General features: G+C 31.7%; 1 protein-coding gene and 1 long non-coding RNA gene across 2 annotated transcripts; one reads left to right on the forward strand and one right to left on the reverse strand.

Annotated features, from left to right (window-relative positions):
• Positions 1-13,052: 13,052 nt before the first annotated feature.
• LOC108906560 lies at positions 13,053-13,709 on the reverse strand. Its single transcript, XM_018709860.1, has one exon. The coding sequence runs from the start codon at positions 13,707-13,709 to the stop codon at positions 13,053-13,055; it is 657 nt and encodes a 218-aa protein (XP_018565376.1).
• Positions 13,710-16,301: 2,592 nt separating this feature from the next.
• Positions 16,302-17,711, forward strand: LOC111691653. Its single transcript, XR_002763010.1, has 3 exons — positions 16,302-16,925; positions 17,029-17,109; positions 17,426-17,711. It is a non-coding gene; the product is annotated as an uncharacterized LOC111691653 (long non-coding RNA).
• The last annotated feature ends 1,213 nt before the right edge of the window (positions 17,712-18,924 follow it).

The raw sequence follows: 18,924 nt of genomic DNA on the forward strand, positions 1-18,924 counted from the left end.
TCTTTTTTTAACACCCTGTATATAGAGAATTAAAATAAATACATACATACAACTATTTTAATAATTCATTCCCTAAATCATTAAAAATATATATATTCATATTCATACCATTATAAATATTTTAACATTTATACAAATACTTTTAGTTGTAATTAAATTCATCAACATGAATTAACAACTTTTAATATAATTAATTAAAAAATTATTTTTACACTTCTGAATACTTAAAAAATTCAGTTGATATATTTAATTTACAACTATAATAAAAAAATATATTGTTTTCAAAAACAATACAATAATCAATTTATATAATTGTTCTATAATTATTTTGATAAACTTTTTTTTTTACTCCACCCACTCTAAACACCATTATTCTAAAATGAATATCTTCACAAATATTTAAAATTATATTATATTTTTTAAATTTCAACATTATACATCTATAAATTAATTCAGTACTATACTTCTCCGTCTCCCGTACAAATCTCAGATTTCTGAGCTAATCCTTACAATTAATTAGAATAAGAAATAAATATACTATTTTTTTAAGTTAATAATAATCTTCTATATATTAAAATGATCCAACCTACTCCTACGATTTTTTAAAATATATATTAAATTTATAGTCCCTGTATTACACAATTATCTTTAAAAAATATATAATTAAAATTATATATATTATACTACAATTCTATACAACATAGTAAATATCAACAAAATATACTTACTATTGCTAAATATACATATATAATAAATAAATATTTCCGTAAACTTTTCCGTGAACTTTTATAAATCATTTAATTTATTTATTTCAAAATCAATACTTTCCAACAATACAGAAATAAAAGAAATATTTAGGTTTTTTTAAATTTTACTACTTATATTTATAAATATATTAACAATTATTAAATTTTCTTTTTACATTATCCATGTATACATATTTTTTACTATTCTACAAAATGATTTATATACATAAATATACTAATAATATAATTTTAATTATAAATATACAAAATTCTATTTCTTAATTATATTTCTATTTATATAAATTTAAGATACATACATATTTATTAATATTTTTTTTACAGATATCGGAACTACAATCAGATTCTGTCGTACGTGGCAAAATCTAATCAGATAATAGCTGCCACCAATGAAAAAATCATAAAAGAAATAACAAAAAATAATAATAAAAAAAATAAATAAAATTCAATATATAATTGTTATACCAATCAAACTTTTTTTATTTCATTTCTTACATCACATTATTTTATTATACTAAATCTCTTTTTAATGGAAACATTTAAACAATTTCAATTTTAAATATAAATAAACCGATCTACTGTCAGAATCAAATATTATAGCCGCCCAAAAACACCCTATATAAATACTATTTCCATAATTCTAAAACTAATATTTTAAAGAAATATCATGTTTANTCCATCCATATCATTATACTCCGGTTCAGCAGTTATTGCCTCAAGATTTACCAGCTCGCCTACAATTTGCTCAGTTTGTACAAAATATGCAAATGGAAAACCCAGATTTCCTCAATAGGATTCTATTTACCGATGAGGCGACATTTACTAGACGGGGAGTTTTCAATTGGAAGAACAATCATTTGTGGGATTCCGAAAATCCGCATGCTGTAAAAGAAAAACATTTTCAGCATGAGTTTAAGGTGAATATTTGGTGTGGTTTAATTTCTGGTTTTTTCATAGGACCTTTTGAATTATCACCCAATCTAACTGGACCTCATTATTTAAACTTTCTTCAACATAATTTAAACGAGCTTCTAGATGATGTACCACTCGCTTTAAGAGAAAGTATGTGGTTTATGCACGACGGTGCGCCACCACATTTTGCCTTGCCGGTACGCCAGTATTTAAATGAACATTTTCCTCATCGGTGGATTGGCCGTGGGAGTGAATTTTGTTGGCCACCGAGAAGTCCAGACTTAAACCCTCTGGACTTCTCAGTATGGTCAAACTTGAAGGATGTGGTGTATCGGGAAGAAATTAATTCTGTTGAGGAGTTGCGGCAGAAAATACAAGTAGCCGCGAATGCATTTAAAAATAATAGGGACATTTTGTTTAATATTCAGAGACATTTAAGAGAGTGTATAGTAAAATGTATTGAGGTAGGTGGTGGACACATCCAGCATTTGATTTAAGGTTTGTTATTATTACTATTGTCAATAATTGAGAATAAAAAATCACCACAAAATACATACATTGAAACTTTTAAATGCAAATAACTTAGAAACCGATAAAGTTAGGCGACCTAAACAAGAGTATATTTTTTATGTAGAATTGGACGTTCTTTTAGATTTTTAACTTTTCTTAAGCATAGGTCAACAGATAAAAAAAATATGTTTTGATTTACCTAAATAATATGGCGGAACTAGCGCCCTCTAGGAGCAACGTCAAAATAAGCTTCAAATTCATAATTCTCACACCAAAAAACCCATTAGTACCAATTTTCAGAGTCATGCTATTAAAACTTTCCCAATTATTGAGAAATTTCAAAATAAAATTTAAACCTTAAACACCCTGTATTTCTTAAACCAGCGACATTCGTACAAGGCATGATGAGCTCAAACATAATATTTTGGTGTCTAGTATCTCCAGCTTATTGTTGACCCATTCTTTCTGACTCACCCTGTATATTATACCACAATTCTATACAACATAGTAAATATCAACAAAATATACTTACTATTGCTAACTATCATATCCCTCAACTGGTATTGTGGGGTATTTTAACACCCCAGTGACTAAACTGTTGTAAAAATAGTATATTCATATATATTATTTTTTTTTGTTTCACGTATTCTCCTAACTTAGGGTTATCTTAAGTGTAGTGGCAGTAACTATTCGTGAAAAGTAACTGTTTGTAAAAAAGACAGGGATCGGGGTGTGCAAGTACCCCACTATACCAGTTAAAGCAGTGAATTTTTATTTCAAGTCAAAATGTCGCGTCGACCATTGACTGAAAGTGAGCTGGAAAAACTCGCTGAAAACTTTTATGAAAGTGATGGGGATGAAGTTCCAGAAAACCCACTCTTTGTAGAGGAAGATAATGATTTGAGTGATTGTGATAGTGAACACAGTGAACATTTATCGGAATCTGAACAGGAAGCAGATTCTTCAGATGATAACGATGAAATGCAAATTGAAGATGTACCTGATTCGACCCATTACTATTATGGTCGTAACAGGTATAAGTGGTCGAAAAATCCACCAGCACCGTCTCGTACAAGACAGCAAAATATTATACACCTACCTGGTACTAAGGGAACGGCAATGGTAGCGAAACCTTCGACTCCTTATGAAGCTTGGTCTCTTTTATTTAGCAATGATCTTTTGGATCTAATACTTGAACATACTAATAAAAAAATAAGCAATTTGAGTGTTAACTATGGAGACACAGCAACTTTTGTTGACCACGTAGATAAAACTGAATTGAAAGCACTACTCGGATTATTGTTTTTGTCAGGCGTATTCAAATCTGGACATGAAGATGTTGAAAGCCTCTTTGCAACCGATTGTACTGGACGATGAGCAAAAAACGATTTTTATTTTTATTATCCGCTCTCCGATTTGATAACCAAGACACAAGAGAAGCCAGAAAAAATAGTAGAGACAAGCTTGCACCAATATCTGAGATATACAGAATATTTAACGAGAACTGCAAAAATAATTATACATGCGGTAAGTATGCATATGTGATGCAGATACTCACTATTTGTTCAACTCTTTTCTTTATTGCGGAAAAACTACCGAACCCAACCCACAAAAATTATTGATACCAACAATCAGTGTTTTGAAATTGGCAGAGTCCATTTTAAATTCAAACCGAAATATTACTGGAGACAACTGGTTTTCTTCAATATAACTTGTTGACGAGTTAGATAAAGACGGTCTTACGTACGTAGGAACAATGAGAAAAAATAAAGCGGAAATACCCATCCAATTTCAACCAAAGAGAAATCGTCTTGTGAATTCTTCTGAATTTTGTTTCACAAGGGTCAAAACATTGGTGTCCTATGTGCCCAAGAAAAATAGAAGTGTTATTTTGATTTCGTCTATGCATCATGATCGATCTATAAACCAGAAATAATAGACTTTTATAATTCCACCAAAGGTGGAGTTGATGCTATAGATCAAAAGTGTGCAGTGTATTCCTGCCAGAGACGTACAAGACGATGGCCTATGGCAGTTTTTTGTGCAATGATGGACATATCTAGAACAAACAGCTATGTGTTGCTAAAGGCATCACAAATAAGTATGAAAATGAGTCGACGGCAATTTATCATAAAATTGGGAAATTCACTTATCTTTGATCATCTTGAAAGAAGAGTTGAAATCCAGGGACTCTCAAGAGACCTTCGCAATATTATCCGAACTGTATTGGGTGAGGGGGACGCTAGTGAAACAGCACCAGAAGGAGCGGCAGGACCTACAAGAAAATATCAGAGGTGTTCTTTGTGCCCAAGGAAGAAGGACGAAAAGTGAAAACTACATGTACGAATTGCAAGATACCTGTTTGCAAAGAGCATTCTCAGCCAGCGTTGAAATGCGTAAACTGTAAAGACAGGTAAAAAACACCCCTGTCAGTTTTTTTCTGAAAAGAAATAATATCTATTTTTTGTTGCAGGCAGTAAGAATTGACCCTAATGGTGAATCCTATATGGAAGATTTATTTTGATTTCCGTTTTTTTTTATTGCTTAAAATAACACCAATTCTTTTTAATTTTATTTTGTGGAATAATTGAGCAATTTTGTTTTTAGCGTTTTGTGGAGAAATAAAACTTTTGTTCCTTATCTTCATCTGTTTTCTTAATATATTGCCAAGAACATAAAGTGGAAATATTGATTAAAAAAACGTTTTTTGTATTTTTTCATTATTAATATATGTATGGGGTGTTAAAATACCCCACTATACCAGTTATGTTTCGAGAAAACACGATACCAGTTGAGGGATATATAATAAATATTTCCGTAAACTTTTCCGTGAACTTTTATAAATCATTTAATTTATTTATTTCAAAATCAATACTTCCCAACAATACACAAATAAAAAATATATTTAGGTTTTTTTTAAATTTTACTATGTTATAAATATATTAACAATTATTAAATTTTCTTTTTACATTATCCATGTATACATATTTTTTACTATTCTACAAAATGATTTATATACATAAATATACTAATAATATAATTTTAATTATAAATATACAAAATTCTATTTCTTAATTATATAAATTTAAGATACATACATAGTTATTAATATTTTTTTACAGATACCGGAATTACAATCAGATTTTGTCGTACGTAGCAAAATCTAACCAAATAATAGCTGCCACAAACGAAAAAATTATAAAAGAATTAACAAAAAAAATAATAAGTAAATAATTATTATACCAATCAAACTTTTTTATTTCATTTCTTACATCACATTATTTTATTATACTAAATCTCTTTTTAATGGAAACATTTAAACAATTTCAATTTTAAATATAAATAAACCGATCTACTGTCAGAATCAAATATTATAGCCGCCCAAAAACACCCTATATAAATACTATTTCCATAATTCTAAAACTAATATTTTAAAGAAATATCATGTTTATGTAAACATCTCGAAAAACGCTTTGTATAAATTAGTGTAACTTAGAATAGCAACTTCAATATATCATTATATCAACTACCATTATAGAAATACTTCTGAAAATATGGCGGACACTGAGTCGTATAATTGTTGGTTCCTCGTTTTCTTGTAAAAGAAGTGGAAAAAACGTAGTAAAAAATTATGTAAAGTGTGACAAGTGTGAAAACATGTTTCACCAAAGCTGTGCTAAATTGGCAAAAGGTGTAATAGTAATTAGTGACTCACAGATTAATTGTTGTGCTATAAAAGATAGTGAGCCGAATCCAGACGATGCATTGTTAAATGCCCTGGAGTGTGTGACAGTGAGTGGTAAGGTAGATGTGAATATATTCGATTACATAATTAAGCAGAAAGACATGCTAATTTCTGAATTGCAAGACAAAATAAAGTTATTAAATGACCATATGAAGGTATTAAATCGGGTTAATGAGGTAGAAAAGAATTGGCATGATATATTGGCGACTACAAAAAACTACCAACCAAAAACTGCTGTAGATCGAAGGTCGGATAGAAACAGTACGCAAACGGTTTCCAAATACCAGAATAAGCCAGAAAAAGTATGTAAACAAAACATACCTATTGGAAACAAACAAGAATTAAAAACTGTCAGTAATAAACAATTGTCAACTAATTTAATGTGTGTTCAGACGAATCTGAAATGCAATGAAATTATTAACCTGACAAAGGATATNCTACCCGCGCCGCGCGCATCTACGTGTCAAGCCGAGCAAGAAATATACGGGGCCCATAAAAATAAAGTTTAATAAAAGAAAATGGGACCAATCGTAGCGGACTATTTTTTATATTGAAGTACAGGTATTCAATGTGCATGTGTGAATTTCAACCCTTAATATTAATAAATGAGAATCGAAAAACTCGATTTTTACAAAAACTATAAAATGTCCTTTTTTGAAAAAAATCATTTTATTTTGTTCACCAAGAGCTATCCTTTCACCAAGTTTCATAAAAAATATTTATTTTTGAAAGAGATACAGCTATTTGAAAAAATTGCGAATTTTAGCGTTTTTTTTACAATAACTAATTAATTTATTTATCGATCAAAATCGGTTTGGGTTTATTCGGTCCGTATTAAAAATTTGTACAACTTTTGTATGAAACATTTTTTTAAATGTTTAGTTTTCTTATAAATGAAAAAACTGTTTTTTGTGAACTTTGGACCCCATTTCGAATATGAAGCCCAAAAATTCAGGTAGGGTAAAGTAGTTCATTGAATTCTACGGAATTTTTCCGAATTTTTACATATTTTCAATTACTGAACTATTTTTTGGCAAAAAATGAAGTATTTTCGACAATTTGATTAGACTAATAATAATAATAATAATAATAATAATAATAATTTATTAATCCAGAAGACCATACAAATGGCATAGGATAAGTCAGGAAAATACATTATAGATAAAAAAAAATACAAAACATATAAATATACAATACATAACATATTAAAACCAATTACATTCTAATAACCTAGGTATTCATTTATACTATAAAAACAGTGTTGAATGAGGTAATTCTTAACATTTCTTTTAAAAGAGTTAAAATTTGTTGTTAGTTTGATCTGNCTAGATATCTTGCACAGCGACATCTATATCTAACATGCGGCCATTTCACGAACTAAACCCTCTGGTCATTGTCGATCACTTCTTCAGATTAATTACAAGAAGTCTTCAACAACCTTGAGAGAACCCCCCTATCTTTGGTCTATTCTTGAGGGACATGCCATCGAGGTGGCCCAGAGCGGGGGTTGCTATACTACTTTCGGCCATGCGACTTATTAATGCCTCCGGGCTTAGCGCCGGGACGTCTGTCTCGTCACGTCGATGCTCGAACGTGATCGTTCGATGGGCAGCTACTGCTTGCTGCGGATTGTTACGAACTCTCGTCACTGATAGAGATCTCGACCTCACTGGGGGTTCGCGACTCGTGGACGCGAGTCCGAATACCTCTTCTCGCCGTTCGGTCTTTGCGACTCTCCGTGACAGGGTAGTGTGCCTGTCACTGTCGTCCGAATGCTCCCCGTCGTCACCACTTCCATCCGTCGTTACCATGAACGGATGCCACGAATCGATGGTGCGATTAGCGGCGGAGTCGTAACTGATCGGCCTATCCTGCTCAAGGATGTATGCCGGAATAATATGCCTCTGCGGGTACATAAGTCCCGATGTCCTGTCCATTGACGTTTGAGGTATTCGAGCCCCATTATATTCCTGAGGAATTATATGACCAACTTTGTCTGTACGTAATTCAACTGGTGTACTGGCTGGTACTCGACTGGTGGATTCTTTGCCGTCTTGACAATTGATTTTCAAAAGTCTGTAAGCAATATATGACTTGAAGTCAAGTTGTGACATTTTTTTGTCATTGACAATGTTGAAAATTTTCCAGGCATTTACAGTAGTACTGTCGATAGCATTTGAAAATAAAGGCCACCGCCACTTTTTGCCTAAGATCCTGGTACGGTAATTTGCTATGGCATTGTCATGTAAATCCACTCCCCCCATAAATTTATTGTACTCAGAAATTACTGCAGGTTGGCTTATATTTTCCATTTTTTCTCCTTTTGTTGTGTTTAGAGGTTGCACATTGTAACAATTGCTTATCAGTGTTACAACATATTTATCATTCCATCGAACAAGTGAAATGCCTGTAGATTTATCGTAGGCACTGCTGAATGAGCCACGTTGCTTCTTGGAAATTACTTTGATTGCCATAAGAGGAGGAGCTAAGGTTCTATTTTCACGTATTGTACCAGTGGCTGACCAGTTAGTACAGAAATTAGTTTGTATGATGAAAAGAAATTATCGAAAAATACCCTGTGTGCATTTTTGTCTATAACTGAAGATAACAAATTGAGAACAACTTGGCCTCCTAAACCAAGTGGACTTTTTTCTGTAGAAGCACCAGCATATGGAATAAATTGGTAGAGATATCCACCGGAGGAGCAAAGACACCATAGTTTGAAGCCGAACCTGACAGGTTTTCCTTTCAAATACATCTTGCATGAATGCCTTCCAAAATAAGGCACCATTTGTTCATAGACAAATCGGTTGAAAACACACCAAACTGCATAAATTTTTTGTTCAGTTGGTCAATAAATGGTCGAAGTTTCGTAAATTTATCGTTCTTGTCTAGTTTGTAATTGTCACACAAATGAATGTTTCTCATTATATTTCTAAATTTATTTCGAGTCATACAGTCTCTGACAATTTTTAAACCCTTGTCTTCTTCTGTAGACCAATATAAATCAGCTTGCGGTAGAGTATGATATCCGGATAAAATCATAATTCCCAAAAACTTCAGCAAATCGTCTTTGTCAATCATTGCATGATTAAGTCATGCCTGTTATTGTCACGAGCGTATTTCTGTGTATATAGAATTATGTCTGTAATCATTTCGTCGTCGAAGAACATAAAAAATAAATCTAGTGGTGTTTTACCTTCTAACTCGTTCTTTAGTCTAATAATATTTTCTTTTTCTTTATTTTCAAAATCATTGCTTTGATCGTAAACATATTCTCCCTCATTCCAATCAGGCTTCCTATCCAGATATTCATTGACTGACAACAGCTTTCTACGCTTTTCTGCTAAAGGTTCATCATCTGAGTTATCGTAGGCAGCATCATCATCATCGGCCGTGTGAATTTCAAATGTCCCAGCAATATCTACATTTTCATTGGTTTTTTCACTATCTCCGTCAAAAATTTCTTCATCGGTAAGTTCGTCTACTTCTGGTGGTATATACACGTCATCTATATCTACATAAGCTAAAAAATAAAAATTAGTTTTTGGATTTATAAAGATCATTTTATTTTACCTTCACCATTTTCCAATTCATTTACTATTTCAAACAGAGCAAGCTCTAGTTCCCTTTGTGTAAGATATTTTGACATGTCTACACCTTTTTCACAGTATCACTTCCCAACTTCTTTATAACACAAATGTAACATAGCACAGTCAAAATATAACTGATAATAACCTAGACCAACAATCCTTCTATCAGAATGCTGACAGGTCTAGACACGTAAGAATTCCGAACTTCACTCCATTGGCCATTGATGCGTATACGAATCGTTCACGTTTGGCCGTCATTTTTCTGTGAATCATCGAAAATTTTCTAACTGAATATTGTTTGTTTGTTTTTCTAAAGAATTTTGAATAAAGTTATCAATAGATAAAAAAATTATAAACAGTTGATCATATAACAAAAAAAATAATAATAATACACCGTCAACTATCTGCAATTTTTCCAACTTTAAGATTTTGCATATCCTACATATTTAAGAATTTCCTTGTTATTTAATTTTTATTTCATTGTGTTAACTTTATAAAGCATTGTTTATTACATATATTTAACTTTTTTCAAGTAATTTTAGTAAAAAAAAAATATTTTGTGGGTGAACTTTTTTCTAAGAATATGTTGTGCCGCTTTTCGTACCTCGATCCGAATGAGTTTTTATGATATATCTTCGAACAAATTGTAATGTTGAAGAACACTTGTACGAATATTTCATGCTGAATACATAATACCATCCATAGCATTCGTTAATCGCATCATAAAATGATGTACCTTTATTGATTATCGCTTTTTCAATATTTTTGTAAGTCTTCATTTCCTGAAAACTGTATCTATTAAAATTAATTTGTGGATTTGGATGTTCATAAGATGTTAAAAAATGTTATTATATGTACAATTATCTAAAAAAATTTGGGAAGCGGTATTCGATTTTTTATAATAATACAGTTGGCAATTCATGATTTGTTGCGCCTCTTTTACAAGCAATATTTGGGAAAATAATTTTAGAGAATTTTTACTAAAAACTACGTAAGCATTAATCAATTTCAAATGGTTATATCTCAAATTTTATCGATCTATTACACAGAATAATTGTTTAAGTTATCTACTGTATTATATTTAATCACCCAGGATTTAGACATTTTTTAACATAAGGGAGATCCATTGCTTTTGGTAAATGTGCTGCATTTTGCCTTGCAACTTCACGATATGGCAGCAGAACAGTTCATCACCTTTTCAACTAAATAAGCGTCAAGATGTTTTACTTTTATTTTCAAGTTAAATAAATAGATGTTAGTAGGGTATTTTAACCGATTCTCAATCTCCCCCTCGTCTCACCCCTCACCCCCTCCGCGACCTTGAATGACCCCTGCGGTGACGCGTTGAAATTCATATTAGTTGACCTTGAATGACCTCTGCGAAGTTGGACATTACTTGAAGTTTGAGGATGTCCTATATGACATTGAAAGTCATATTCGTTGGAAACCTTCATTTGACCTCTGTAATTTCTATGGAAGTGGATTTGTATGAAGTGTACATATAATAGGTGAGGTGACATTGTGACGTAATGTAATCGAATGGTTAGTGGAAGGGATTTTCGATATAATAGAGGAGATCCAAGTAGAAAGTTCACATTTCGTTTAATATTTGGTTAAAGTTAGCATCTACAATAGTGTAAATTGTTGTGTTGTTTTGTGACCATATATTTTCAAGTGAGAACAGTAACTGTGTTTATTGCTAAGTAGATATTATAAAACGAATATTTTTAAAGAGAAAATGGCGTTATCAAGTGAAGATTTAAATAAAATTAATAGTAATATTAACGGTGATTTCGAAAAAGTAAATCTACGACAGTTTACCTCATTAGAAATAAATAAACCCTATTTAATTTTTACATTGTCTGTGATGAATTCAAGATTTGGAAAGTGTGTATTAGCCACATTAATTGATGATGATGATTCAAAGTTCAAATGTTTTTTGCCCAAGAGGACTGTGGAATATTTATCGGATGATACTATAAACAAATTTAACGTTAACCATTTAAAATATACTTTAAGTTATATAGGTCAAAGCAAACCAATTTCTAAAGATGGCAACTGCAAATCTTTATTAAAATTCGAACTTTTTGAATAATTATATTAGTTTTAAATATCTAGTATGTAGTAAATATATTTTTTATAATAATAACCAATGCAACAGTCATTATGGGTAATTAACCAATAACATATTTCATCACATTATATAAAGGAGTTTATTATTGCAGATATAACAAAATGTGGATGCAATACGCTAGTCAACAATGGGTCGAAGCCACAGATATCAACACGGCCATTGAAAGATTGGGGTGTGAATTAAGTTGTGTGAGTAGGGATCGACTACACGCCACTAATTATGATCTGGAGTATTGTTTTGATGAAGAAAAGGTTAAGATGCTTGAAGAAGAGTCTAAAATGTACAATAGTGGTTCGCAGTTGTGCACAAAATATTCCCAGGGTCTTTTAAATCTGGATCAATTTTGTGAACAGATGATAGAGATCGGTTTCCGGAGGTATGTTAGAGGGTATTTGTTGGAGTACATACCTCATACAATTAGTCAAAAATATCAATTAAATGAACCACTTGTTACTGAATCCGAAGATGATCAGGATACCGATGACGAAGAAATTTGCAGTTAAAGTTTACAGAAATAATTTTAATTTAACTTTATATTTTTACATATAATTTGTATATTATAGCATTTGTAGTGTAATATAATTATTAACTTTATATATGAATTGTATACTTTAATTTTCTTAATGTACTTTATAACTAATATAATAAATGTTTTTGTAATAAGCATACATTGTTAAGATATCATTCGTTTATTTATTGTTTACTACAAAGTGTTACTACAATAATAATAGATATTATATAATACAAAAGAATCTAATGCTAAATCTAAGACAAACATATAGAAAAATATATAATTGCGACATGTGTTGAATTTCTCGGCTTACATAAACCCTTTAGAAACGGTTCCATCTAGAGCATTGTATGCTAAGTATGTATCGTGAAGTATTAACGCAAACACTCGAGTATTTTCTGGAAAATTCTTTTTTCGTGTTTCAAACTCTAGCTTTATATCTACAGTAGATAATTTCATAGCGTCTTGTTGATGTGAACAATCGATGACAAAGAGTGGATTTTTTCGGAATTCTCCAATATCCATCATCGGTTCATAATTATCTTTATCATAGAAGCTATGCTGGAAATTTTCATAAGCATAGTAAGCTGTAGAATCTAGTTTCTTTTCATAATCTAAATTCCAGCGTTCATATGGATACACTTCTGAATTTAAATATAGTCGGAAATTACTTATACCAGCATGGATAAATTGAGTAGCATCCTTGCTTCTGTTATCAGAGTTATCAGTGCTTTGGAAACCGATAATAATATATCGAGGTCTCTCTAAACTGTTAGTTGTTTTTATAGCCCATATATCGGTGTTTGTTTTTCGTAGAGCAGGCAATTCAAATAGATCCCACATACGAAACGCCATCTTCACTGTAGCATGAAGACCGCCTTTGTTAATGCGATTTAACAGCTTCAACTTGTTTATCTTCGGGAACGATGTGTCTTATCTTCCACTCGATTTTGTTAATTTCAAGGTCGGCATCTACCTCTCCCAAATAACAGTTCTTGAAAGATCGAGCAATTATCAGTATAAGCTCTTGTTTGGCATTGAGGACCCCTCTAGTATAATCTTCGGCAAACCCCATGAGATATTTTAGAGGTAATTTCCCACTAAAAACATGACTGGTGGTATCCAAAAGATCCTGATCTTCTTGCGTTAGCCCCCATCCATAAGATAGCAGCGTTTTTAAATGTGTTGCCCCCCATGACACCATGGTTTTCATCGTAGTTGTTATACCCGGTTTTCGGATTACAGTTACTTGTTCTCCACCCATTTCGTAGCGAATCTCGTCAAAAAGAAATGCCAGCGCATTGTTAGATAGGTAACAGACTTTGTTGGCCTCGCTAGGTGTAAATTTACCTTCTATATATATGTAACTTTCGGCAATATCAAGAATAAGATCTTGGAAATGGATGGGAATTCGTATTTCATCCGAATTTCTGTAATATGGTGATCCATATGGTTTGTATGTGTGTTCATGCAGACTAACAAGCGAATTGTCGAATAGGGGTTCGTCAAATATATCCAACTTTCCACTAGCTGATGTCATCATTACAAATACTGAGGTTTTAGTTTCAATCCAATTGACTGAAAAAAGATGCTAGCAGACAACTTAGGTGTTGACCGTTTAACGTTCTTGCGTGAAATAACTGTTTTTTCGCGCTTGCTCAAAATTTTATCACTATTTGTATGTTGTAGAGATGATGATTGTTTTCTATGATTAAAACAAAATCCCATTATATTTCTTGGTATCTCAATATAGCTTCTTTAGTTCTAGTTTCACAATAATTTTCGCTCGTCTCACTTTCATCCGCTCAGTCAACCTTTTTAATACACTTGCATTCTTCTGTCGCACTTTATTGTCTCTTTTCACTTCCCATTGTCCTATTTTGTCAAGCTTCACCCGCACTTTGTCTTGCAACACCCGCATTTTGTCTTGCTACACCCGCAGTTTTTCCCTCTCGCCGGCGATGCGATCGTCGAGGTCCTTTATTTCACGATCGGTTGCATCCTCCCTCCGATTGTGTTTGTCCCAGTATCGGAGAAAAATCTTACCATGTCGGACTCACCGGGTTGGGAACACTGAAACCAATCGTTTTCATCCTCTGTGTGGGCTGCTGCGGCGAGGGCCGGTGCTGCAACGGGTGCCTGTGCTTCCACGAGAGCCCGTGCTTCCACGAGGATCGGTGCTTCCACGAGGACCAGTGCTTCCACAGGGGCAGATGCCTCCACGAGGGCCGGTGCTTCCACGAGGGCCGGTGCTTCCACGAGGGCCGGTGCTTCCACGGGGGCCGGTGTTGCAATGAGGACCGCTGCCTGGGGGACCGCTTGGGGTGTCGCTGTGGATGTCGTCTGACCCGCAAATGGTTGCTGCAGCAACTGATATAGCTCGGACGCCTTCCCTTTGTCCGCTCTTTTCTTACCCGTCCGACTCGAAGGGCGACTAACTTTCTTCCTCGCCATCTTGACGGAGGCTGGTGGCGGCTTGGATTGGAAGACGTCTTCCTCGTCGTCGTCGCTNTCATATTCGTTGGAAACCTTCATTTGACATCTGTAATTTCTATGGAAGTGGATTTGTATGAAGTGTACATATAATAGGTAAGGTGACATTGTGACGTAATGTAATCGAATGGTTAGTGGAAGGGATTTTCGATATAATAGAGGAGATCCAAGTAGAAAGTTCACATTTCGTTTAATATTTGGTTAAAGTTAGCATCTACAATAGTGTAAATTGTTGTGTTGTTTTGTGACCATATATTTTCAAGTGAGAACAGTAACTGTGTTTATTGCTAAGTAGATATTATAAAACAAATATGTTTAAAGAGAAAATGGCGTTATCAAGTGAAGATTTAAATAAAATTAATAATAATATTAACGATGATTTCGAAAAAGTAAATCTACGACAGTTTACCTCATTAGAAATAAATAAACCCTATTTAATTTTTACATTGTCTGTGATGAATTCAAGATTTGGAAAGTGTGTATTAGCCACATTAATTGATAATGATGATTCAAAGTTCAAATCCTATTTGCCCAAGAGGACTGTGGAATATTTATCGGATGATACTATAAACAAATTTAACGTTAACCATTTAAAATATACTTTGAGTTATATAGGTCAAAGCAAACCAATTTCTAAAGATGGCAACTGTAAATCTTTATTAAAATCGAACTTTTTGAATAATTATATTAGTTTTAAATATCTAGTATGTGGTAAATAAATTTTTATAACAATAACCAATGCAACAGTCATTATGGGTAATTAACCAATAACATATTTCATCACATTATATAAAAGAGTTTATTATTGCAGATATAACAAAATGTGGATGCAATACGCTAGTCAACAATGGGTCGAAGTCACAGATATCGACACGGCCATTGAATGACTGGGTTGTGAATTAAGTTGTCTGAGTAGGGATCGACTACACGCCACTAATTATGATCTGGAGTATTGTTTTGATGAAGAAAAGGTTAAGATGCTTAAAGAAGAGTCTGAAATGTACAATAGTGGTTCGCAGTTGTGCACAAAATATTCCCAGGGTCTATTAAATCTGGATCAATTTTGTGAACAGATGATAGAGACCGGTTTCCGGAGGTATGTTAGAGGGTATTTGTTGGAGTACATACCTCATACAAGTAGTCAAAAATATCAATTAAATGAACCACTTGTTACTGAATCCGAAGATGATCAGGATACCGATGATGAAGAAATTTGCAGTTAAATCTTAGAGAAATAATTTTAATTTAACTTTATATTTTACATATAATTTGTATATTATAGCATTTGTAGTGTAATATAATTATTAACTTTATATATGAATTGTATACTTTAATTTTCTTAATGTACTTTATAACTAATATAATAAATGTTTTTGTAATAAGCATACATTGTTAACATATCATTCGTTTATTTATTGTTTACTACAAAGTGTTACTACAATAATAATAATAATAATAATAATAATAATATTTATTCAAATAATATCAACAATACAATAATGTACATATATACACATATATACATACATATACATAAAAAGTGAATAAATATATACTCGATAAGTGTTTAACACTTGTTTCAAGATAAACACAATAAAAGGAAAGGAATACAGTACTTACAATGAAATTTCAGTGCATATTCACAATAAACATACATATATTACATATAAACCAACAGTTGCATAAAAATACAGTACACTAAAAAAATACACAAACTACATCAACGAACTAGGTGCACTAGTCTGCTGGAACCTAATGAAAATATTCATACAACACTTCTCTAGGCGTTTCCAATATATATATTTTAAGTTTTTTCTTGAATGAAGAAAATGACGCATTATGAATTTTTAAATAATCAGGTATCGTATTATATAATTTTGGAGCCAAATACATATTGGATCTTTGACCTATATTTTTTTGCATCAAAGGAGGTAAGTATTTATTTATTTTCCTTGTTTCATAGTGATGTGTGATTAATTCGCATTTGTCCTCTACTAAATGATATCTAGAGATACAATTATAATAGTATAGTTGCCTTATATCGAGCATTTTGGCTTCACTAAATAATTCGCTAGTAGAGTAAGTTTGTTCCTTCTTAAATATTATCTTTAGAAATCTTTTTTGCAGTATTTGAAGAGGTTCAATATGACTCTTAACAGCAGAGCCCCAGGCTAATATAGCATAATTTATATGGCTTTCCACTAAGGAGTAATAGATGGTCTTCAAATACTGCATGGATAACAAACTACCGAGATACTTAAAGGTATGTATTATTGACTGAAGTTTTTTTATAATATAATTTATATGATTATCCCAACGTAAATGACAATCTAATAATACACCTAAATATTTGACTTTTGTTTCAGGAAGAATCGTAAAAATGTTTCTGTTGATTTCTATATTCAAGCAATCAAAGGATGGAATTGTTGATTTATTACATGTAAAAGGTAAGTAACTAGTTTTTTCCAGATTAATTGTTAACAGTTTATAGTTAAGCCAGTCATTAATATATGACAGATCTCTTTGTGCAACTTCCTTCAATTGATCCCATGTTTCAGCCCAATGAAAAACGGCTGTATCATCCGCAAATCCTATAATAAAGCCTTTAACTGGCAAAGTGAATAGATCATTTATATATATTAAGAATAATATTGGCCCCAATACAGTACCTTGCGGTACGCCATATTCAACGGTTAATTTCTCACTGCAAACATCACCCACTCTCACGCATTGTTTCCTATTTTTTAAATAACTTTCCATTAGTTTAAGGCACTCTCCTCTGACTCCTATATTTTCTAATGACTGCAAAAGTAGAGAATGGCTGACAGTATCAAAGGCTTTGGTTAAATCAATGAACGTGCATAAGCAAGGCAAACCCTTATCAAGTGCTAGGGAAACTTTGTTTATAAGTGTAATGATTGCATCTTGCGTCGATGTGTTTTCCTTAAAGCCATACTGTTCCTGAGCTAGGAGTTTATTCCTATTTAAAAATGATACTATTCTATTTTTAATAATTTTTTCAAAAATTTTGTTAAAGTTTGTTACTAGAGAAATCGGTCTATAATTATATGCTTGTGTATTATCACCCTTCTTGAAAATGGGAATAATGATAGAATCTTTAAATGCAGAAGGCCAAATACTAGATGTCATACAGTTATTTATAATGTAAACTAATGGTTCAATTAAAAACATGGCAACAGATTTTATTATTTCTGAACTTAAATTATCATTTCCAGGTGATTTGTTATCTTTTAATTGTAATATTACGTTTTTTAGTTCCTGGTTATCTGTAGGTAGCAGCACTAATGATGATAAAGAGTTTTTTTTTGTAAATGTAACATTTTGATTAAGTTTTGGTTTTATTTTTTGAGCTAACGATTTTCCTATATTTGCAAAGGTTAAATTAAATTCATCAGCCATATCTTTAGAATTTGTTATAATGGTATTACCAGATTGTAAACTACTTATAACTTTTGGTTTTGAATAAGATCCGGTAATATTTTGAACTACTTTCCACAATTTTTTTGAATCAAATTTATTTCTATTAATTAGATCATTGTAATAATTTCTTTTTGCCGCTTTTATTATATTTGTTAATTTGTTTTTATAATTTTTATATTCTAGTAATAACTCTAAATTATTAGGATTTTTTTGCAAAACACGAAACATTTTATTTTTTTTACTTACAGATTTTATTATTGAATTTGTAATCCAGTTATTTTTTTTATGAAATTTTCTTTTTAATAATTTAGTGACTGTGCAGCTTTCAAGTGATTCTGTTATGATTTTAATAAATACATTTGTTGCAGTTTCCACATTTTCTGAGGCATAGACAGCCTCCCAGGAAGTGTTTTCCAACAATGAATAAAATTTATTAGTATCTATATTTTGAGTATATTTAAGTTTTTGTTGCATTGTGATTTTAGGATTATTTAGTATTATCTGTAATATGGTTGTACAGTGATCTGTGATATTACTTTGTAAAACTATGGGGAGAATATATTCTAATAAACTATTATTTTTTGACTTAATAAAAATATGATCAATGCATGATTTTGAGTTATTTGTTATTCTTGTGGGTTCGTTTATAGTCGATGTAAAACCTGATTCACTCATTATATTACAATATTCTACGACATAATCTGTCATGGATGATAATAAATTTATATTTATATCCCCTACAAAAAGATAATGCTCATTTGTAAACTCGAAATTTTGGAAGTATCTCTGAAGATTGGCATTAAAAATATAAGGATTATCAG

The sequence above is a fragment of the Anoplophora glabripennis genome, unplaced genomic scaffold, assembly GCF_000390285.2.
Source record: "Anoplophora glabripennis isolate ALB-LARVAE unplaced genomic scaffold, Agla_2.0 scaffold371, whole genome shotgun sequence".
Classification (NCBI taxonomy): Eukaryota; Metazoa; Arthropoda; class Insecta; order Coleoptera; family Cerambycidae; genus Anoplophora; species Anoplophora glabripennis.

What these genes read in the sequence shown, in the direction of transcription:
- LOC108906560 (XM_018709860.1), bottom strand. Translation starts at nt 13,709, where the DNA reads ATGACATCAGCTAGTGGAAAGTTGGATATATTTGACGAACCCCTATTC.